Source organism: Leuciscus leuciscus (assembly GCF_965113295.1).
Source record: "Leuciscus leuciscus genome assembly, chromosome: 15".
Taxonomy (NCBI): domain Eukaryota; kingdom Metazoa; phylum Chordata; class Actinopteri; order Cypriniformes; family Leuciscidae; genus Leuciscus; species Leuciscus leuciscus.
In genome coordinates, this window is record NC_138739.1 from 27,341,635 (window position 1) to 27,365,437 (window position 23,803).

Consider the following 23,803-nt stretch of genomic DNA (forward strand, 5'->3'; position numbering starts at 1 on the left):
GAACTGCCAATCTAATCTTTTTCATTAATTTGATATGTTACAAAAACTGCCTTCTTCCACCTCAGAAACATTGCTAAGCTACAGAACATGCTTTCTGTTTCTAATGCAGAAAAGACCTCTACACACTAAAAAAAAATGGTTCTTCAGCGGTTCTTCAGGGGTTCTTTGCGGTGGTTAAGGTGCTATATAGCACCACTACCATTTAAAGAACCTGTTAAGCCCAGTTTGGTTCTTCAGCGGTTCTTTAGCGGTTCTTTGGGGTGGTTAAGGTGCTATATGGCACCTCTTATGGTTCTACATAGCACCATTTGACAAAGGTAGGTGCTATATGGCACTTAAAGTGGTTCCCCTATGATTACAAGCCAATGAACCACTTTTAGTGCTATTTAGCACCATTTTTGTTTAGAGTGTAGACTGGATGCTCTACTAAGTGGTTGTCCTGCATCCTCAAATGCAGCTGCTAGAGTTCTTACTAGGTCAAGAAATAAGAGATTTGATCATATAACCATAATTTGATCATCTTCTACACTGGTTACTATTAATTTCTGCATTGATTACAATGTATTGCTACTGACATGTAAAAGCCTAAATGGTTTATCTCCTAAACTGATCTTCTATCGCTCTACAATCCATCACGCTCTTTAAGGTCATGAACCGCTGGGCTTTTTAGAAGTACCAGGATATCCAAGTCCACTAAAAGAGGGAAAGCGTTTCCGAATTTGGCTCTGAAACTCTGGAAAAGCCTTCCTGATAATGTTCGGGGCTCAGACACACTCTCCCGGTTTAAATCTAGACTAAAGACACATCTCTTCAGCCAAGCATTCACACAATACATCTCCTAACCTTGCACCTCAGTTATATCAGATCAAATGCACGATTATCTATTGCTTTGAATTTTATGAACAGCAGCTATGCTAATTATTTTCCATTTGCTTTTCCAATCTCTTACGAATATTTCAGATGACCCAACACCTGTGAAGAGACGACACCATCTCCTGTGAGGACTTCAGATGGTGCCAACTCTGAATCAACATGAACAACTGACAAATTTCTATATATTGTAATCATTATGATCACAAATTTTAATTGCTTTAATGAGCTCATTGTTTCCACCTAAATGAACACATGATTGATGTTAGCTAATTGCATGATTTGTATTATCTTAGAACTGTACATTTCTGGCATATGGACGTTTGACACAGTCAACTCTGATATGAGATTACACTAAACTGTAATGTAGAAACATGCATTTTCTGTACAGCTGCTTTGAAACAGTATGTATTGTGAAAAGCGCCTTACAAATAAATGTGAATTGGATTGAATATGGCTTGGGCAACCTGACTTGTCTTAAAAGGGACTTTGATTACCTCCAATGATCTACTAATATTGTAAATCAAAGCGAGGAGGACATTGAAATGAGTCCTAGTCCCAGCTGGCACTGAATCTGTCCCCGGTGAGAGCAGGCATGTACGCGGGCAGGCAAAAGAGGCCAAGTGTATTGCTGGAGGAGTTATGACAGGGCCAGGGAACCTGTGAAGGATGTGGCACATCTGACTACGGCTCCAGCACCATCTGTCAGCCTGGCAAAATCACTCATAAGCAGGTTACAGCTATGGCCTCCTGCAAGCCCTCGCTGCCTCTTATCTACACCCTGAGTGACCCGGCAGAGGGCAGAGTGGGTATGGAAGGACATGCATGAATCATGATGCACGGTATTGCGGAGACCACCTTCAGAAGCAAGACGTTAGAAGACCCCACCATCAAGGAGGGGACATTAAAGGGTAAAAGATTTTTTATTTTTAAACACATTTGAGGAACACCAATATTGTGGTAATGTGTTCTAAGGCAAAACCTTACACAAATAGCTTGTTAAATCTAAAGATTGCTAAAAGTACATTATTTATTAAAACATAAATAATTGTTCAAAATCATAAAACCAATCTTGCCAATCCAAAAAAGTATTATAAGTGATACAGATCAAGTTCAGGCAGTGGTTTGAGTGTGCATTTGTAAAATAAAAAAATAAAACTGTGTTTGGGTTGAGTTGGTTTGTATGTGTGTTGGTTGATATCGGGACAGCTGGAGCCAATGGGCCATGGGAATACACTCATCATGAATATTCAGGTCCAGCCTCTGGAAGAAACAGCCGCCGGAGTGATGTCACATGTTCTAACAGTTGTGCAAGGCCACTTTCTGGGTCTGCTGGAGGATTGCATTTCAAAATGACAGAGATATATACTTGCAATGTTCCTCTTTTGTCATTTTCTGTCATTTCTGTCATTTTGTCATCCCCCCCCCCCCCAGGATGAAATGTGTCGTTATCTATGAGTGTTGAGTGACGTAATATCCCAAGAGGACGCGTGGAAGAGACGTGAGACTGAATGCACTGAAAAGCCCTCGCGCTACTCATATACTGAGGGAGAGATAAGACAATAGAACTGCACGATTCATCTTTAAAAGACTGTGATCTCGATTCAAACACCCACGCGATCTTTCAATTCGTCTGTCTATTAAACTTTGACAAATTCATATTGCAACATTCAAAGCTGTGTTGGCGCTGCCGCTGACCTGGAGAGAGTTGTCATGAAACAGCTTCACAAACAGTCTTTTCAACCTCATAGTATCATTATTTCTGTGATGCAATAGTTAAAATGATCATAGAAGTACTTGGCTAAAAGTTTAAAGTTCAAATATGAACACTGATGTCTACAATAGCGATCAAAATCAGCTTTTGATAAAAACTTGGTGCTTAAAATAACGCATTTATCGATTACATTGTTTAAGTGGTGACAAGTGACTGTTAAAAAATGTATGTTACTGAATAATTTATTCAAGAGAATGTAGTATTGTATAATGCTTCTGAAATAAAAGTCAGAAAGATGTGATGATTTTTTTTTTGTAAATATGACTCATCTTATACATCATGTACAGTCTGTATAAGTGTATGATTGAACTTTTCCCGATGGTCTAGTGTTAAAATATGCAATATCGAATCGCAATACTTGTAGAATCGCATAAAAAAAAAAAAAAATTCGCAATACATATCGTATCGGCACCCAAGTTTCGTGATAGTATCGAATCGGGAGATAGGTGTATCATCCCAGCCCTAGTTACAACTGTAAAATATGAAGAAAAACTAATGATAAAAGATTAAAAAATAAATAAAAAAGTGTATGTTAAATAACACGTATCATGTAGGCTTAACTGTGAAAATAATGTGTGTGTTTTTTTGGATGCATTTGAAACCGCACATCCTAAAATTAAATAATGCATCACGATATAGTTAACTTTCTTTCCCTTGAATAATCTTTTCCACGTTCCATCTTTATGACGTGTCGGGGAATGTTGTACTGCGAGCCCCGGAGCAAGTTCCCAAACACTGTTTCAGGGTTAAATAAAGTTCGAAAAACAACTTTTCCCTTAAATATTACAACTATACCATTCACCATTACCAATGGGAATAAAGACAAATCCTCATTTGGCTGACCAGATGTTCCAACAGCCAGAAACAACTGTCTGTGAAACCTGCCGTTTCCTCAAGAGATGCTCAAAGATCACAGATGCATCATCTGTTCTCAACAACAGGAAAACAATAGCATATTTTTAAATACTCAGAATGATCTTTCATCGAAAATGAAAGAATTACAATAGCATTAGCATGGTATGGTATCAGTTTAACAGCAATATAACAAAAATAAAAAATGTAATGCTTATGAATAATTCCCTTTATGTTTAAAAAAATCTTCTTGCAGGACATGTGATAGAAAAGCATGAGGTTGTGTTTATTTGAACAGCAAATTCAGCTCAATTTTATTTTCCAGTTTTCTTCATGGTGTCCGAGTCATCAACGCAACATGAGCCAAATCTGTTTCGGGAAACTTGTGTGTCATGGAAGTGATGTAGAGCGCAAAGCAGATGGGATAGATTAATTAGCCAATGTATGTTTAAGAAGAAAGGTATTTATTTGCGTGAGTGGCCAGGGGCCGGAATTAAAAGACCTGAAAAGAAATAAGGGACAGGCCAGTCGATCTTTTTTGGGGATCTCTATGAAACCAGCGTTTTCACAAGCTAGGAGCTATCAAGTTGCAACTTAAAGTGGTTTCAGGGAAATCATAAATAAATAAGAATAAAATCGTCAATCTGGAGCAGAGGAAAGCTCTTTGTTTACTGGCTGCTCAGGGGACCTGAAACGGACCCTCCGAATAAATAAATACAACCGCTACAGGAAGTTCAGCTGCTTCCCCTCAGGTCCAGTTTAGTTTTATTAGCTACAGTCCTGTAAAGATACTAAACAGTGACTGGCTCCCCTCCTTTCTCTCTCAGTCCTGCACGTGTACTTGCCCCACCGCATGCTCCAATACACCATTGCCCCGCTCAATGCAAGCCTGTAGAACTCATAAACATCCTCTCTCTGAAGAGATCTTCCAGACATACTTTCTCCAGGTGCAGCTCAAACAACAGCCAACTAATCAGCACTGGAGTATTGCTACCTTCCCTTCCCTGTGTGGGCAGACCTGCTCAAAACATATCATCATTTACTCACCCTCATGTCGGTCCAACCCAAAAGTCAAAAGGTGAAGAACATCCAGGCCAATCTTAAATATAATGAAAGTGAACAAGAACTAGACCTCCAGAATCTCCAAAACAGCCATAAAATTGGTCCATACAACTTGTGCACTATAGGCCCTGTTACACCTGGTGTTAAGATGCGTTTCACAAGTAGATGAGGAAGACACATTCTCGGTTACACTAATCAGTCTCTTTTGTCCACTTTCAATCACTTGTGTCCTGATTTCTTCAAGGTCTATGGGTGGGTAGATGTATATGCATTTTCAGATATTTCAATCTAATAAATGAAATAAGCTTGTGCAATTTACAGATGAACGCGACCGGAGTTTCGGAGAGCAGCAGCTTTAGTTTCTACTCTGATAGAAGCAAAACCACAAAAAACATTGTGGCTGCGTGTTAGAAACCAGGAATGGTGAGAGAACATTGTGCTTGGTACATTTTTCATCTTCAAAACAAACTACGGTCTTCAGCTGACTAAGTTTAAATCCCGTCTGACTAGTGCACTTCCTATAATGTTTACGCATTAGGTCAGTAAGCGGAGAGCAGGCGGTCCTTTGTGGCTGTTCGAACGCATTTGACCGCATGAGCGTTTACACTACGAAAGTAATCCGGTCAAATCCTTTTTGATGCGTTTTCAACTATCTGTATTTACACCTGTATTTAACATCGTCCACTTGTGATTGGATTGACGAAAACGCTTCTTAATATCAAGTGTAAACTGGGCCATACACTACAGTTCAAAGGTTTGGGGTCAAAAAGTCTCTTATGCTCATTAAAGATGCATTTATTTGATCAAAATGACCAAAATTTTATCAAAATGTTACCGTAATTTTAAATACAATTATTCTTTTTGAATATATTTGAAAAAGTAATTTATTCCTGTGATGGTAAAGCTAAAGTTTCAGCATTATTACTCCAGTCCAGTCTGTCACATGATCCTTGAGAAATCATTACAAGCTGAATTGCTGCTAAAGAAACATTTCTTATTGTCAGTGTTGAAAACAGTTGTGCTGCCTAATATTTTTTGTGGAAATCGTGATACTTTTTCAGGATTCTTTGATGACTAAAAAGTTCAAAAGAACAGCATTTATTTGAAACATAATATTGTCTTTAATCAATTTAATGCACCTTATAGAAAAAGGTATACATTTCTTTTTCTTTTCTTAAATGTACTATTTTATAGATACGACCTATAATAGGTTTCTACCTATACTATTTTTACAATGTTTACTCTTAAATTGTTCAATAACATGCGTCCATGTACCTTGAATGTGGGGACAGGGAGAGGAACAAGAGGAGGACAGGTGTGTCAGTGCACCGGTGCCTTTTGAAGGAGGGCACTGGGTGAACAGCTTGCTCTCAGCAGGGGTCCTACAGAAGGAGCAGGTGAAAAGCTATCCCCCGCACCTCTTTTACAGTGTCTACCTGACACCGCACTGAGCGAGGGGTGAGAAGAGGAAATCAGCCGATGGAGTCGTGAGCGAAGACGCCATCTGGCAAAGGTTTCGGTGGCAAAACTCTGCAAGTTGGGAGAGAAGCCATGCCATGGAAAGGTCAGGTGATAATGATGTCACTATCTTAAAGGATAAGGGGGCTTAAATATACATATGCATAACAATTTCACTTAAGAAAAGAAGAAAAAGGACAGTTGGACTTGTTTCTTTTCTTAAGTTTCTTCTTTTCTCATCCTCTCCAGAAGTTTTAGGAAACTGAACATGAACTATTGTTCTCATTTGTACAGCGGGCAAAGTTCATTTATGCACCAGTAGGGGGTACCAAATGCCACAGCATGAAACATTCATATTTATAGACGACAAGGCCCGGACCAACCTGACACACAAATTAGCTCTGGCCAGAGTGAGCAAGCGCTCAACCAGAGATCTCCAGCTGGACTGGACTCAGGTCCAGAGGACTGACGTTTACAAGCTTCACTGGCTCTCACGTTTCATTGGTCTATTATTTAACAAACCTTTTCTTTCTTCACAAAAGTTTCTCCTTATGTTAGCTCAAGTCACAGTAATGCGGAGTTTAGATCTTGCTTGAAAATGTCTGATCTGGACAGAGAGGCCAGTTTGCCTCCAACCCCCCACTCTCTGCTGGGACACCTAATCTGGTTCATTAATGCTCCCAGTCGACCATCAGGGCTGGTCTCCCACAGATAGCTCAGATTTCAGCCGTCAGTGGCGCACCTGTGCAATCACCTGCTCTGCAAACGTTTAGTACCGTTTTAAAACCAGTATGTACAGAAATTATTTCTTAAAGTTGGGTATTTTTCACCTCCTCATTGTTGGATAAAAAAATAACTGATGCTCGGCAACAAGGTGAATATCGCACAGCCGAAATTGATGTTTCGAAGCAAACAGTGCACATTCAGCAAGAGCCATAGGCGGTGCTGCCGAAAAAGGGGGAACATTTGTTCCGGAGCCTGGTTTGAGGCCCATGATGAAGGTTTTGTACTAGGCTCTGGCTATTGGTAAAATATTCCAAGTCAATGGGTAAGAGAGCAAAAAAGACGATCTTTGTCAGGGGAAGCACATTTAGACACGGGAAGATGGAAACAATTAGGGTTAAATGGGACCTGAGTGTGCCAGCGGATGGCTTGGATTTGCAGTAAGGAGGATTCCGGCTGGGCTCATTGATTGCAAGAGGATGTCTCCACTTAAGAAGGCAACGCCCTCACCTTCTCCAGACCACACCGCAGCATTCAAACTCAGGGATAGAGGGTCTATCAAAAGCCGGAACATTGACCGGTCTACGCTGTTGCTTTACCCATGCAACTTTAAACATGATTAAATCTTTTTTTGAGGAGGATCCATTAGATTTAACAAATGTTTACACTACAAACAACTGGCCCAGCATCAAAACTTTGTTTGTAAGTGTGCCAGTTAAAGAAAAGGAGATTGTTCAAAGTCGTTACATGACAATCTGTGCCTTTTTGAGACTGGCATAGCCCAATGTGGCCTTGCTCATCTGGACAGATGGGAATCGTCGTTTGCTCTTTGCTATAAAAACAAATACCACTCAACTGCATTATGCACATACAGACTTGGCAAGCTCAAACTGTGTGAATGTGTGCAAAACTATACCTCGAAAGGTCCAACCAGGTCCAGTCCAAATGCTGTACTTATGAGTGCCATAACTTCAGCATATTCCAGCTCTCAACCCTGTGCCCTCCAGCGTGGCCCTTGCCAGACAGCAAGAGGACAGTCGGCCCCCTCGCTGGCTTGTCCCTGCAAGCATCCCTCAGCTGCAAAGGGGGCAACAGAGTTCCTGGATGCATCAGGGCTACAGATGTGCTGCCAGCTTTGCCAGGGGTCACCTTGGAGAGGCCCGTGGCAGCTTGTCCCCTGGCTCCAGCTGGCTCTCACTTTAATCTGCCCAAAGAGGGGGAGAGAGATCCAGGCAGGAATACGGCATCTCATACAGGATAACCCATGTGGACGTAGCATTAACCACTATTTGGTTTAGCACTAAAAAACTTAAATGCAAACGGTGTAAACCTAAATGAGACACAAACAATGTAAACCTAAATGAGACGCTTGCAGGGATGTTGGCCTCCAGAGATGCCCCCACCAGCTGTTAAGCCTCCCCAGAGTCATGGGGTCAGCAGCACCCCCTGTTGGAAGCATGTGTAACATGGCGACAGGCTCAGGGGGGTCATGAGGTGCCCTGCACCGGGCAGGCATAAGTAATGGGGCCTCCCCGCTAGGAAGGCACAGCTCTGAATCAATTTAATTAGATGGGCGGAGAGGGGTGAGAGGGACAGGACACACTAAGTTTCAGTTTTTTAACATGCAGGCAGCAAATAACACGTCCACTATTAGAAACCAATAAACCAAGAGCCAAGAGAGATTTATACAATTAAAGTGTGTTGTTAAGAACAACGAAAAAGTAAACGCCAGCAACATCATGGTAATAGTATATATGATGATAGTTATTTTTGCCTGAAATTCATTCTCAAATAATTTTTTATATATTACATTGTTATTTTTTTTAAATGAGTTACTTGGAAATTAAAATGATATACATATATATATACATATAAATAAAATTAAATACATTATTAAATGAAAATGAAAGTTATTTTTGTAACATCAAATTCATGCCACAAAAAATACAGTGTCACCTGTGTAAATATCAGGTGGATGGTGGTTGAAAAGGGTAGACTATGTGCAAGTGACATATCTCTGACCTTATGAAAGTAGGCCAATTCTCTCATTACCTGGCAACAAGCAATGTTTTCCAGAGGTGATTGCAGTGGTGGTCTTATCATATTTAATCTCCTGATTTCAGTGACATCTGTCCATACTGCCTCTCTCTCACACGCAGGCACTCTCTCTGTCCTCTGCATGTCCTGCCTCCATCAGCATCGTCACCCAACAAACACACTCATCACTGATCATTCGCTGAACCGTAATCTCGCCTAATCTAACTAGATATTTTTAATGAATTAAGTGGCAATCTAGATTTTATTTTCAGTAACCACTCATCTGATTGATCGTAAAATCAGGCCTACATCAGACAGATGAGTTTTAAATTCCTATAAACACTTCTAACAGGTCATAATTAAACTAGGACATTAAACAAAAAAAAGAAAAAAAAGAAAAGAAAAAAAAGAAACAATAATTACAGTTTCAGGCTGAATTTTGTTAGCATATACACACCTACACATACATTGTTGTTACACCCAACTTAACCAGCGGTGCATACTACAAATACAGTTCATATTTCATGGTTTTGCGCATGAATTGAGTCTAAGGCCAAACACAGCGAAAAGCCCCTCACATGTTTTTGCCACAGCTTAAGTGGGAACATACAGTACTGGGCCTTCACAAGCAGAGAAAATGACCAATTCTGTATAGATGACACCAGTATGGCAAAATCAGAGCATTATGTGAACACATAGATGAACACTTGAGCAACATTTAAAAATTCGTTTGATGTTACAGCCTTAGAAAATATATGAATGAAATGATATATAATTATATCATATTATTATTTTAGATTCAAGTTGTTTATATTATATGAATGCCATTCCATTAGATAAAATAGCAAACAAAGTGGTATTTAAATTTTTTATATATTCTTTTTTATAAAGTACAGACACTTTAAGCAAAATAATTAAAAAAGACAACTTAAATAATTTAAATTAAAACATTTAACACAATTTATAATACCGTTATAATATTGTAATTTTATATTCGTATTATACTTATATTATATCATGGGCATTGCATCAAATTAAATATCAAAAATAAAAATGAATAAATGGACAGAATACAAATGTTCAGACAATTAAAGCTAATTCATTCAATCCACAATCTAATTCATTGTGTTACAAAAACATCCCTTTCATTTTTACAATGTAATATATAAAACACTCTGGGGTTTAATTTCAGGCAAAAACATTTTTTAAAAAATCATTTTGAAGGTTTTAAATTAAAAAAATATATAATATAATAAATACCAGATTTTATTGTGACAATTTACGGTTGTCAAATATTAGAGAAACATGTCCATAGTTTCTTTATCCACAAAAAATCACATTGAACTAAAATGGCTCGGAAAAGTGAAGTTAGATCTGAGAAAATGCACCTGCATTTCTTTGCAAATGCCATTTGGAGTGATCAAATGCAACGAAATTAATTAATTTTTAAGTGTGGCTTAAGTGTCCAAATATGTTTTGGTGCCACTGTTTATTTCAGCATGATTGCTAACATGATAAATGGCGATGGCAGGTACTTGATGACTTATTTTAGTCAATTTCAAGACATTTTAGTCCGACAGGGAAACATCACGCACTGTGACTTCTACAACGGAAGGTGTGGTTCAGTGGCTACGAACTACGGTCATAAATCAAATAATTGAATGTTTGGAGATCACTTTGTCAGATATTTTGGAGCAGGTGAGTGTGGTGGTGTTATTAGAGACTAGAAGGGATAATAGCTCTGGCCGTGATCCAGTGATACCAGTGCAGCCCCGCACCCACAAATACTACCCATGTTCCCCCTTCAATTGGCGACTTGCACCTTTTTTTGGCAGCAAAACGGTGGGTGGCTGGAGACCAAGATGAAGGCTATAAAAAAAAAAAAAAAAAAACAGTTCTCACCCCCCTAACACACACACACGTACACACAGATACAGACGCAAAAATACCCCTCCAAATACCAGATGGTGTTTTTGGAATCTGTTTCCTTGTTGTTTTTTTTCATGACAAAAAAAAAAAAGACAACTCCCAAGAAACACGCATTCTGCATACTTGGGTACGGAGCCATACAACTGCCGCTGCGTTCATGGAAAGACGAGTATCAAGTGAGACATGACAGCGAAAACTTTATAAACAAACTGATGATTGCGGCTTGGAGGACAAGAAAAGACAAGTCGAAAAAAAGTGCGCCAAACTGCAAAGATGAGATAGGTTCAGGCCATAATTGGCAAATAAATGGCTGAGTGCCATGGCACAATCCATACCTGGTTTAGAAACTCCTCAGAGACATCCTCAAGAGCTGATGTCAACCTTTCGAATACATCAAGCCTGTATTAAAGGGTAAACTCTCGCCAAAATTGAACCTAGGCTCTTTTTTGTTAATCTACCCGAGTCAAACTTTCATGTAAAAGCATAATTAGAATGGAAATGCAACTTTTAAGATTTACCGTATTTTCGTTTTAGGTCAAAATGCCTCTTGAATGGGAGTGCATGGGGCACTTCTATGATAGCATCAAAATCGCTAACACTAAGTTAAAAGTTCAAGACATTTCCTCATATGGAGTCAGTTCATTACGTTGCATTCGGAGATCGACTACTTTTGACTGACAAAATTCCAGCCACCGGAAACACTAACTGATAAAGTGAGTCGTACAAAACCTTTCTTTTCAGTAAACCACACAAACAATGTAGTCAATGCTCAAGTTCATGTGTAGAGCCCCTGGTGATACTTCAAGCACAGTTTTATGTTGTGTCGAGTCTTCTTAGTGTTTTAAAAATAGCGATTTTGATGCTATCATAGAAATGCCCCAAGCACTCCCATTCAAGAGGCAATTTGACCTAAAACGAAAATACAGTCAATCTTAAAAGTGGCGTTTCCATTCTAATTATGCTTTTACACGAAAGTTTGACTCGGGTAGATTAACAAAAAGAGCCTAGGTTCAATTTTGGCGAGAGTTACCCTTTAAGTATATGAAAAAGTACTGAAAAGGAGATTGGCACTGGAAAAGTCACTGGATTTAGTTACATCACACATAATTGGGTATAAATGACATCAAACCAAACAGTTGTCGATCTTTCTATTGGATTAAAACCGAAAGAGGGATCTCGATCTTACACTCTTAAAAAATAATGGTTTTCCGCAGCGATCCCATAGAACCATTTTTGGTTCCCCAAGAAGTTCTCAGTGAACAGTTCTTAAAAGAACCATTTTTTCTTAGTGTGAAGAATTTTTTTTTTTACTTTAAAGAACCTTTTGTGCAATGGAAAGTTCCTACGGATGTTAAAGGTTCTTCATAGAACAACAGATGCCAATAAAAAGTCTTTACAGTATTTTTAGAAGTGTACCAAAACTCTTTAAAAGAAGCATCTGAAGGGAGCATCTTCACTCTTATTGTCCCAAACAAGGCAAGAAAAAGGCACCAGACTGGCCCAAAGACCCAGCTGTCTTGGCCAGTAGCCATAGATCTCTAGGGAGAGAAAAAGAGAGGGGCAGATAGAGAGCGAGAGAGTACGAGAAAAGCGAGGGACTTGGGCGAAAGAACGACAGAGAAGGGGAGGGGGCCGCCCTGCCGAGAGTGGCGTTCCACACAGAGCCATGCCAGGAATAGAAAAGGGTCCCTTTTCTCACATAGCGACCCCTAACCCCCACTAGACAGCAGGGATTTCACACGCATCTCTTCCACACAATTGATCCTTTCATTCCACAGCATAGACACACAGACACGGGCTTAGATCGAAAAGAGGGGGAGGTAGGGAAGGTATAAGGGAGACAACAGGATGAACCGTCTCACAAACAGCTTTGATAGCATCAGGTCAGATATGGACGAACACAGACACTTTGCGTGTATGGGGAGGACTGTTTTAATCGTCCTTAACGCTCGCTCTGCATGCTTAGAAAAGGCCATTTGGCCTTGGCAAGGGTATAGGTGTCACATAGCAGTGACAACCCGGCCACTGGGAGCACCCATCAACCTGTCTGTGTCGCTATAATGGAGAAATGTAGCACATTACACATTTAATATGCATAATGTGTATAATAGGTTTCAGTGCAAAAAGCTTAAACATTTATTCTAATTATACAAATTAAATATATGATTAATTATATTTAATTATATTTATGATAGTATTCATATATATATATATATATAAGCTGCTCTTAAAATAGTCATTGGTGTAATTTCTTCAAAAACTTTCATGAGAAAGTATGTCGGTCTCAAAAGGAACAACAGTGGAAATCCAACATGAAGCACCTATTTTTGAAAAACATTGCAAAACGGTCCAGCATATTTGATAAGACACAAAGGTTTCTCAGTTAATATTTTGAACTGACTCCAAATTCAGCTTCCTTTACTTCCTCTGTTGTTTTCTTTTTCCTTTTTTTTTTTTTTTTTTTTTTTTTGAACCACGGAGCCACATCCAAATCTGATCCTCGTTTCTTCGCATCTCTTGATGGAAAGCCAACAAAACAATCGTGTGCCAAGTGCGAGCTTGAGAGAATGCTAAAATTCACCTGTCAATATTCTCAGAGCCCATCAATGCATTAATTTATTCCAACATGCATTTCACAGCTTCTGGCAGTTTTAATATTGGGGGGGGGGGGATATATGCATAAATGAAAACAAGTAACAAAATGAGCTCTTGGAACTGGGCATGAAACACTGGGCTCATGAAGCAGATATACATCACATTACAAAAGAGGCAAAGACACCCTCAGGCACATTTTCTACAAAATACATTAAACATATGAACGGATATTAGAGACTTTGCTTAAGTCAAGCAGAAAGTCTCCAAAGTTAAAAAACTACTCCGAAATCAGAATTCTTTTTTAATGCAAGTCTGCCTACTGAGTGACTAAAAAATATATTATAGAGTGTTTTGGTCTCTCTCTCTCGCTCTCTATAATATATATATATATATATATATATATATATATATATATATCTGTGTGTGTGTGTGTGTGTGTGTGTGTGTGTGTGTGTGTGTGTGTGTGTGTGTGTGTGTGTGTGTGTGTACATATTGAGTTAAAAAAACAAACATTTGCTAGGGCTCAATTGCTTTTTCAAAGGTGCTGCTCTGTCACCCATTGCCAAATTAATTCCGACTCCATCAGGTGGGCGGTGAGTCATTCAGGGCTGGTAACGCGAAGCACATTAACAGATTGAGAGTCACTGAACGCTCAGTGTGTGCCCTGAGCACCAGCCCCGCTCTGGAGGTCTGAGCGAGTGGGATAGAGAAGCTGCTCCCTCGCTTCAGGGCTCGGCCTGGAAGTCCCAGAGCAGAGACACTGAGAGAGCATGCGGTCCTCAGGAAGTTCAAGCAGACAATTTTAATCCTCCAATTTCCTCCACTCTAATCATTTCTCCGTAGTCCACGGTGGAGGCCAAATTAGAAACATCTTCCACTCCGACATAACACACACTACCCGGACAACAGGCGGCAAAAATGGGACGTTGTGTAAAACAAAGTGCCACAATAGATTTGTGTCAGGTTTTGTCATGTGGTCTTAGCGCTTTAAAGCATTGTTACATTACAAAGTGTGCGTCAAATAAAACTGCTTTACAAAATAACCTAAAAGTAGGCCTACTTTTTTATTGAAATACTTTTTAAAATTAACTCCAGCTGTGAGTTGTTCTAACAATCTAGGTTGCTTATTTCACTGGTGGATTATTATTCCGCATTATAAAACAGAAGAACATTTCCAATACTTTAAAATACTCAAATAAATGACAAAAATGTGCGTTAAATGATTTATCAGTATTTTATTTGAAAAGTAAAAAATATAAAGGCAAAAAGACGCAATTACTAATCATCGAGAGTCCTGTAAAAAGATATAATAATCTAAATCCAATATAAGAAATAATCGCAAATTCATGAATAATTTATTTTCCAGGTCGCCTTAAGACCGTAATTAATAAGTTTTACATAAGCTGGATGCAATTATATCGCATTATAATTATAAGGTCCTGTTCAAAAGCTTCTTCAATATATTGCAATAACCCAGAACATATTTAAACGGCACGTGTGAAGAGAATTAACAAGGAGGGCTTATGAAACCTGACAGTGTTTTTGTCTCTCTTTTAACCTAATTTGATCTGTGACGTTAGCACTGCGGGCGGCGTTTTCCAGTGGACCCTTACAGCAGCGATCATATAATGATTTTATGCCCTCGCCCTGTTCCCTCCGACTCTCACCCTCAAATGTTGTCCCTCTCGGGGGTGTCTGCTCACTGACAAGCAGATTAGAGAAGTGCCAATTGTACAGAGGATAAAATCCCATTAGCCCCTTAGGTGGTAAGGGATCCCATCACAGCAGCATTAGTGCATTGGTGAGTGGACATCACACCCGATCAGGTCCGCTTCTCTGCCCCAAAAGCTCAAGCACCGCAGGAGAACAAGCGGTGTTAATTGCAGCGGGTATTTTAAAATAATGTCTACATGCATTAAAGAAGCTTTATAAAGGATATGGATGATTACAGTTTTATTTTAAGTGAGGATGTCGGTGTTGCTCGCTCTTCAATTATACAAATTTTATTAGTAATTGCCACTGAAAAACTAAACATGTTCTGACAATCCAGCTGAGACATTGAACTTAAAGATGCACAAATAAATAGCCATGTGAAATTTCATAAAAGTGTACATTTAATATAAATGTAAACAGAGAGCAGCGTATTGGTTGTCTGGATGTTTCAGGCATTACTGGTCAAGTAAAAGCAGAAAAGGGCAAAGAAAAGGATGGCTGAGGAGGTCACATTTTGATCCAATCATTAAACTACAATTCACTTAAAAATACAGTTTATTTTTACTTTCAATGTTTATATTTTTCTTTTTTTTTTTCTAAAAAATACATAAAACAACAATGTGAACTAATGAAAAATGTAGTACCTAAACCAAGTCAGGTTTATTTCACCAAATCAAAATGTTGAATGCTAATTTTAAGGGGATTTTTATTTAAATAAAAATAATAGTTTAAACTTTAAAGAAAAACAAGGTGAGCAAATTTTTTTTTTATAATATTAAATCCTATTTTATATAAATAGGATTTTTTTTTGTGAGTGTGTGTGTGTGTGTGTGTGTGTGTGTGTGTGTGTGTGTGTGTGTGTGTGTGTGTGTGTGTGTGTGTGTGTGTGTGTGTGTGTGTGTGTGTACAAATGTTACATTTAAAATCAGCATTACTAATTACTGGATACAATTACTGGATAATATGGCAGATACAAACGCATACAAAATCTTCTGATCTAAACTTGGCCACATGTTGCATTAGGAAAACATTAGTGCTTTAACTAATGACCATTTGAATATGTCAAGTATATTTCAAATTCTCAAATTTGTGGGCAAAAATATTTATCAAATGTGAATTTAGAATTTGTGGAATTCGATTTCAGAATTTTAACCTATATCAAGTCACAGAAAAAAAAAACGAATATTTGAATATTCTTAATACAATTCAGGTTTTAAAAACCTTAATGTGCACAATATTGAGATTTGCAAAGCAACAAATTAATTTAAATATATGTTGTCATTAAATTGCAAAACATATTAAGACCAGCACAACAGAAGTGAGTAATGTCACGCATCTCTGTTCTCCGTTATCTTTGCAAGCCAAATTAATAAGATATTAAAGGAAGTGCAATTCAAACTCAAAAAAAATGCATACAAACTCATCAGCATCAAAATTTCAAAACACAAAAATCAAAACTTCATTAAATCTAACAAATTAAGGACAAAAAAGTCCCCAAGCAGTTGCACAAGCTCACATTCCCGCGGTGCCTCGACCTAATGTGCATCTCGGAGACGGATTCGTGCACATTACCACCCTCAACTTCACCGAAACTGCACCGATCCCATTAAGCCCTCTACCCAGATACCAGAATATAACATTTCTCTTCCTCTAATCTGGGCGCTCAAGTAGTTTCCCATAAAGGCGGTAAAAGAAACACGTACTCCAGTTTCTCTCTCACCAACTTTCCTCAGCAGTGTCATACAGAGAGACAAGCTTGTGTGACCCGGGTGAGGGGGAGAGTGGAAGGAAGGGGAGACACAGTTTGAGATCTGAAGTTTATGCTCCCCTAACTGGCAAATAATACAGTTATTGTTCCCGTGCAACACAACTACCTAGTGTTTAAGTTGGCAAAGGAGTGTCTGCAACAAAAAAACAAGTTCTTTCGGACACCATGAAGGTTTGTGAATTATAATAACGAAGGCAATAATGCTGTTTAAGTTCAAGCAGGGCTAATGAATCATTGCCTAATGAACCCTGGACACTCTGAAAAAGCCTTTCATGTACCCGACGCGGCTCATTTGTATAACTGCCGGCCACAATAGACTATTGTGAATCCCTACCCCTCCTCATCTTACTGCGATCTACAAACCAGACTTTTTTTTTCCTCTCTCCCACTTTCACCTCTCTTCATTTCTGGTGGAGCGACAGTTATGTCAAAGGTTGTCTGGCCTCACTGACCACAACAAGCAAGTTAATCTGCCCCGGCACAGAGTCCGTCTTGTCCCAGAACACTCTGGAGTTTTTTTTTTCCCTCTCCCCTCTTCATGCTTTAATTGCAGCGACGGAGTGTCATAGCCGAGGAGCGGAGCGCCGACTGAGCACTGAGCGACCGACCGCGTGCACCACAAAACCTCAGTGTAAACAAGGGATTAAAAGAATCGATGCAAGACCTGTCCTGTTTCTCCTTCTTTGGACTCCTGCGCAAAACTTTTCTGTCAAGTGAAAGCGGAACACGCTGAGGAAGAAAAAAAAAACACACACACACGAGACGTCTCGTTTGGCGGATACGGACTGACAGCAGAAAAGTAATGAATGAATGAGAAATGTCACAAAAGTGACAAAAGAGCTTTTGTTTTCGACGAGGATATATTTTTCCGTACTCGAGTACATAAAGAAACGGAGTCAATTGTTATCTGACATCTTTAACAAAGTGGACAATAAAAGAGGAGTACATTAAAGAGCACACAAAGAAGACAAATGTGACAGGAGCCACAGAGGAGCTATTGTGTGGAACAAAACTACGATAAAAAAATTTAATTGCCACCAACTGGACAAAAAAGGAAGAGAGGAGTTTCAAAAAGCAAAGTGTGTTCTGTGTGCATGAAAGCGAAGGAGGGAAGTTTTTCTTTAAAAAAAAAAAAAAAAAAAAAAGGTAAAAGAAGAAGAAGAAGAAGAAGAAAAAAAAGGTTTGGTCGCTGCCAACTTACCATCCACCAAGTCCTGGCCGAGATGTCGTAGCAGAGCTGCCATTTGATGGAGCCTTCCGAGGTTTTAGCTGCCATTACGCTGTCAGCAAGCTTCATCTGATGCTAGTGCACTCACCGGAGATAAGACACCTAATTGAGAAAACATTTGCACTGGCATGTTGGGCAACATGTAGCCCACTCCATACCATATGGAATCATGGGTAAAAAAAATCCTTGACAATGAACCAATCTCACGCAGACCCCGTGGCAAGGTGAGCGGCAGTCATCTGCTCACAGAGCGAGCTGTCCTTAAAAAAATACACCACAATGATGAGCCCTTTTTTTCCACATCACTGAGTGCCTGAGGTCCTTTTTTCTCCTTAATTAGGGCTCGCGCTTCATCACCGCCACCATCATCACCATCATCATCACTATCACAATTTAGTTGACTTAGGTCTGCTCAAGATCTTTTACTCCTTCATTCACTTTTTTTTGGAGGAGTGGAGAGATTTAATAGGACAGAGTCAGGTTGCGGGAGTTAAGGGAACGGACTGATGCGCCACAGGCTATTAGCCTGAAATTCTGCTGGACAGATGGAACTACTTAAAGACTATCATGCAATGTTTTGTTTTGGACTTCTTCCCCCTGTGCCGGAAAAAAAAGTTATTTTATTGGGGCAAATTTATTTTCGATTCGTAGTAGAGCAGAAATATTCAGCGCTTATTGACAGTTCTGCTTTTACTAATTCTTCAAATTATTTTACTAGAAATTATTAACAAAGTTATGGCACTGACCAGCCTGATAACATTCACTCGCATATAACCGCTGTTAGTTTCTACAGCATTTTCTAATTAAAGAAAACTTTTATTCATTTATTTATTTTAAAAATGAAGCATGTGAGTACAATTTATTCAAATATTTTCAATTAATTTTATTATTAAAACACAATATCCTATTTTAACTTTTAAAACTTTATACATTCTCAAAAGCATTTTCTCAAAAGTGACATAGCGACAGAGGTTATGAGAGGTCTGGGTGCTTCAGGTTCCTAAGTAAGGGGAATACCTGAGATATGGGCGAGAGAGGGAGAGACTAACCATCAAACAGTTCTCCCATTGTGACGCTGGCTGAGGAATGTGATTTAGCCGGAGATATTGGGAACATTGTTGGGAGAGGAGAAGTGGAGCGCCACAGGTAACCCTTACTCCAGGGTCTGGGTCGGCAAACCTATAGGCAGATTAAAAAGAGTGGTCATCAACTTTTTGCTTAATTGAAAATACACTTAAAACAAACCTCTTGAAAATGACTTATGTTAATTCAATTATTTGCAGCTTGAAACAAAAACAACAATTCAATACTTTTAAATAAAATAATGTCCTTAGCATCGATCAAATTCAACTATTTGCAATAGTTAATCAAAAATATTTGAATACATTTTAGCTTTATTATTACTAGACTATAAGTACTTCTATTTGAAGTGCTTTTAGTGTGAACTTTCTGACTCAAAATAAAAGTAACGCTGGGCTCGTGAGAAATGACGGCAGATAATCTTGCGAACAGAACGGCAGGGCTCTGGACACTAGCCCTGATTGGGAGCCGTGCCATACAGCCAGCAAGCACTGTTTACTATATACATCTCACAGGTCATCAGGGTTCACACACACAGCCAAACACTGGGCTAGCATTGCGCAGGAATGCAATTACAGCCCTCTCACTATGAAAGCTTGGGAGGGAATCATTTCAACAATGCTGTCTGTTTATTAAGTGGTACTGCGTCTGAAGAGTTCGTGGATTTAAATAAAGAGAGTTGCATTTAAAAGAAGCGAGTGCGACCACTGGATCAAATATGCGAGTATAAATATGTAAATAACCTATTTAATTGTCACTATTAAAATGAAAATTTTCCAAATAAATAATAACTTACAGAAAATAAAAAAGATTGCACATGGATGTCAATAGAATCTAGCATTTTAGAACTTCAATAAAAAAAATCGTATCTATAAAAAAATGATGGAGATAAAATTAGCACCTTCCCTTTTCTGTGAAATTCATATCAACACAAATCATTTACTGAAATAGAAAAACTAACACATTCAATTTGTTATCCCACGTTCCTCTGTTGCCCAGTAGAAGGCACTCTTGTACTGATCTGACCTGCTTTGATTAAATTTGCTCTGAAGTTTCAAATATAAGACTTTCGGTTACATCTCATCTCAGAGAGTAATCTTACTTTAATAAACTTTCTCCTGGTAGGGAAAATAACAAACTTGAATATATAGCGCTCTCCCCAAAAACTAAAAAGGAAGAACAGTTTAAGTATGTTTAAGTATATCAAACACTGTGGATAATCACTGACAAAATGAACCAACACAAAAAATAAAAGTGTTTAGATGTTCTAATAACCAATATCTCTGATAAACCATTTGAAAAGTCCCAGTCTCAATACATGCAAAAATAGGAATTTCAGTATTTTCTACAGTGTATTGTATTCATACAGTGGTTAGAGAGTCTATTTCAATCCATGTGAAAAATCAAACCACACATGTATGTACGGCATCTTCTTGCTAACCTTATTTTACTTCAAATGCCCCAAAACATGATTATCTACATCTGTTTTTCTTTTTATCTGGCACAACTCTGAGATGGAAAAGTACTCTGCCACCTAGCAATGCCAGTTACTTTCTATAACAGGAAACTTAGCAAATCAAAGGCAGGTCTGAATTTTACAAGGTACAGATCTACAGTATAGCGTACACGGGTAACTCAGAACAAAAAAAAAATATCACCAGCTGCAGCCGTCAGTCTACAAACCATGAACGACACGCTCCTGAAATCACGCTACATTGACGCTAACATTTTTCAAACTGTAGATATGACAAATTCATTTTCCAAAATAAATCATTCTCTTCATGCACATTTAGCATTTCCACATGCTGGAGTACATCACATCACACTTTGTTAAGCATTACAAGCCTCTTTTTTCTAAATGCTAAATACTTTCTGATAGCCTTCATATTTATGTTTACTAACTTTTTGCCAATTTAAAATTAGTAACAGGCTGAAAACACTGGTTTTATTAACTGACAAAACATGTAAAAAAATTAAATTAAATAAAAAGTATGCTTAAAAGTGTCTCACAATGTTCTCATAGATTTCAATATGACTTGGTCTTTCTGTATGGAGACAATTGCTTCATATCTATCCTAAACAATTTTAAGGAGAAACATCTGAGAGAGAGACTATGTTGATACTTAACTGAAACTCTAACCTGAGCAATAAAATATCAACAAATGTAACATTAAAGTCACAAAGAAACAGAATTAGCTATTGATCTTTTCTTCCATATTATGATGTACATTTAAATTAAAAAGAAACGTAGGAGAGGGACTCGTTCTTTCCTGTGGTTGTTGATTGGATGGAGCCAAATCTTAACGTGAATTTGCAGTCGGTTGAAAGAAAGTGTTGGGGTTTAAGCAAAAAATTCTAATATTGGAAAAGTATAATTTCAGGAAGACAGAGTTATGAAATTTTCAGTGACATCTCATCTCAAAAAACAAAAAACGGTGAGGTTTTAATTTGATAAAAACGTATAAAATATTTGTGCTGTAAAAAGCAATAAGCCAAATTCAACAATCATTGATCTAACGGATAAAAATGTGTAATTTATTATATTCTTGCAATAAATTAAATTATCTACTAGCACGAATAACAACGCTGTGCATGGCCTAAACAAGTTTTCACATCCTAGGAAGTCTAATTCTATAAGCAAAAAATGCCCAGCAGAACAAACTTGAGGCATTTGACAAAACCAGGAAGCACCCGTGTTTATTTCCATGCATTCTCCCTTCTGATTGTTGGCAGATGCCATTATGTTCCAGGTTATTAAACTGTAAAGGGAATTGCATGAAGCCAAATAAACAGTTCCTCGTCATCTGTGGTCATGTTAGCATTGATATTACTCGGCTGTTATGTCTGATACCTCAACAATGTCTTTGAAATGTCACATGCAGGTCTGCTACACTCCAAGACAAGTATTCAAAAGATATGAGAGATTAAACTACTGTGGACAAGTGATGACAGAAATACTTTCCAATAAGAGACTAACTTGAGAGAAATAGAAGCCCAATGCCACTGTGGAAGACTTCCGCTTGAATTCGCCTGCTAGACAAACGCTAAACAAAGAAAGTAATAGGGACCTGCTGCAAATGCGCTCTACCAATTAGAAACACACCGCATGGTCGTCTGCTCTAGCGCGGTCCAAAATGTTTCAATTTGCCAGAGGAAGCCAGGGAAAACCATCCAATAATGCACCCATTGTTGGAAAAAACCTGTCTGGAATCAATGAGAATGAAATCCAAAACTATTTACTGGAGCTGCAGTGCATGTGTCAGGAAAAACACGGATATGTCGATATTCATGGCGGACATTTGGTGCGAGTGTTCGAATTTAGATTCAAAAAGGTGTGGAAATAATACAATTACATTTTACAAAAGGTAAGAATGTGAGTCGAATGGGACAGCTGGTCCCAATACGCATATCTGTGTTTATGGTTGATAAAGCCTGTGTGCGTGAAAAATGGAATATTGTGCGTGACGGGTGCCAGAAGCGCAGAGCCTGAGACTAAGGGCCTGGCAGAGATAAGAAAGTCGAGTAAAGAGAAGAGGCTTGAGCTATGGCCATGAGGACCATCTGCTTCAAGCATCTACACGTGGCCAAGATGTGCTATACCAGCTTCACGTTCATTATAATCACACCCAGGCAACTTTTCCTCTAAATATTGGAGTTGATGAATGCCTTTAAAGCGATGGTCATTTTGTTACCAGGTTGACAAGGAAACAAACTCCAAGACAATTAACCCCACGCAACAGATTAATGACTGGTTGGCAGATAACCTTTCTCTGGAAGTGTTTCAGGAGTGTCCTTCAGTGCTATTTATACCCACAAATCTTTAAAGACATCATAATGGATCATTTGAAGGCATTCATCAATTTTGTTAGTGGAAAGTTGATGGCTGAGTCAAGAAAAACATACAACTTTTGAAGGATTTGCTATGTTGCATGAGTACAAAAACTGGGACGCTGGAAGAAAAAAAGCCCTGCAGACACTATGAATGGCGGCCAAATGCTGATAAGGTATGCCAAATGCTACAGTGCTGCATCTCCCCAAAACAAGATGTTGTGCCATTCTGCTATTTAAGGCAATAGGCGGTTTGTGTGGTGCAGGGCTCTTGCCCTACAATATACCCGCCTCAGTGATGTCCATCCTGGCACATCATATTTAATTACATAGAATGGCGATGAATGGCGGCCAAAGCTGTCACTGAGATGTCCCATGTCAGCCAGCAGCATCCTCAGCACTGTTGTCTTGACCTTCACTTCCCACTGATTAACCCCTCTCTTCAGTTCTGGAAAAAAAATTAATTTATAAAAATTTACTTTAATTTATATATATAATATATATAGAGAGTTTTTTTTTATTGATATACAATATATATTATGAGATACAATATATGTTTACATATGACACAAAATAGATTTACATTACATACAAGACGATGGTAAGTTACCTTAAAAAATAATAATACTATGGTAGTCAAAGTGTACCCAACATTTGGCATTTTAAATGTGATGCAAGTTCAAATAATTTTGAGCAATATAAATACTGTTGTGCTAATAAATACATCATATAAATACAAATAACTCAGATATAACGTCAATTATGCTTTTTACCTCGGTGTTGGTGACGCGTCGTAGTTGACAAAACGTTCAAATAATCACAAACTAACTTTAGATAAAAAAAGATAGCACCTTAAATGTAAAAATAAGGTCTTAAGATCAAGATT

The 23,803-nt window shown here is 38.4% G+C and overlaps 1 protein-coding gene across 4 annotated transcripts in view; it reads right to left on the reverse strand.

Moving 5' to 3' along the window:
- nfia (nuclear factor I/A) overlaps window positions 1-18,417 on the reverse strand; it is a 153,912-nt gene extending 135,495 nt beyond the window's left edge. Inside the window, exon 1 of one of the 4 annotated variants that reach the window (XM_082138843.1) lies at window positions 17,983-18,417. In XM_082138843.1, coding sequence (XP_081994969.1) covers window positions 17,983-18,078 — 96 coding nt within the window. In that variant the 5' untranslated portion in view covers window positions 18,079-18,417. The remainder of the gene's footprint in view (window positions 1-17,982) is intronic. The other 3 variants (XM_082138844.1, XM_082138847.1, XM_082138848.1) reach the window with 3 other exon arrangements.
- Between the last annotated feature and the right edge of the window lie 5,386 nt (window positions 18,418-23,803).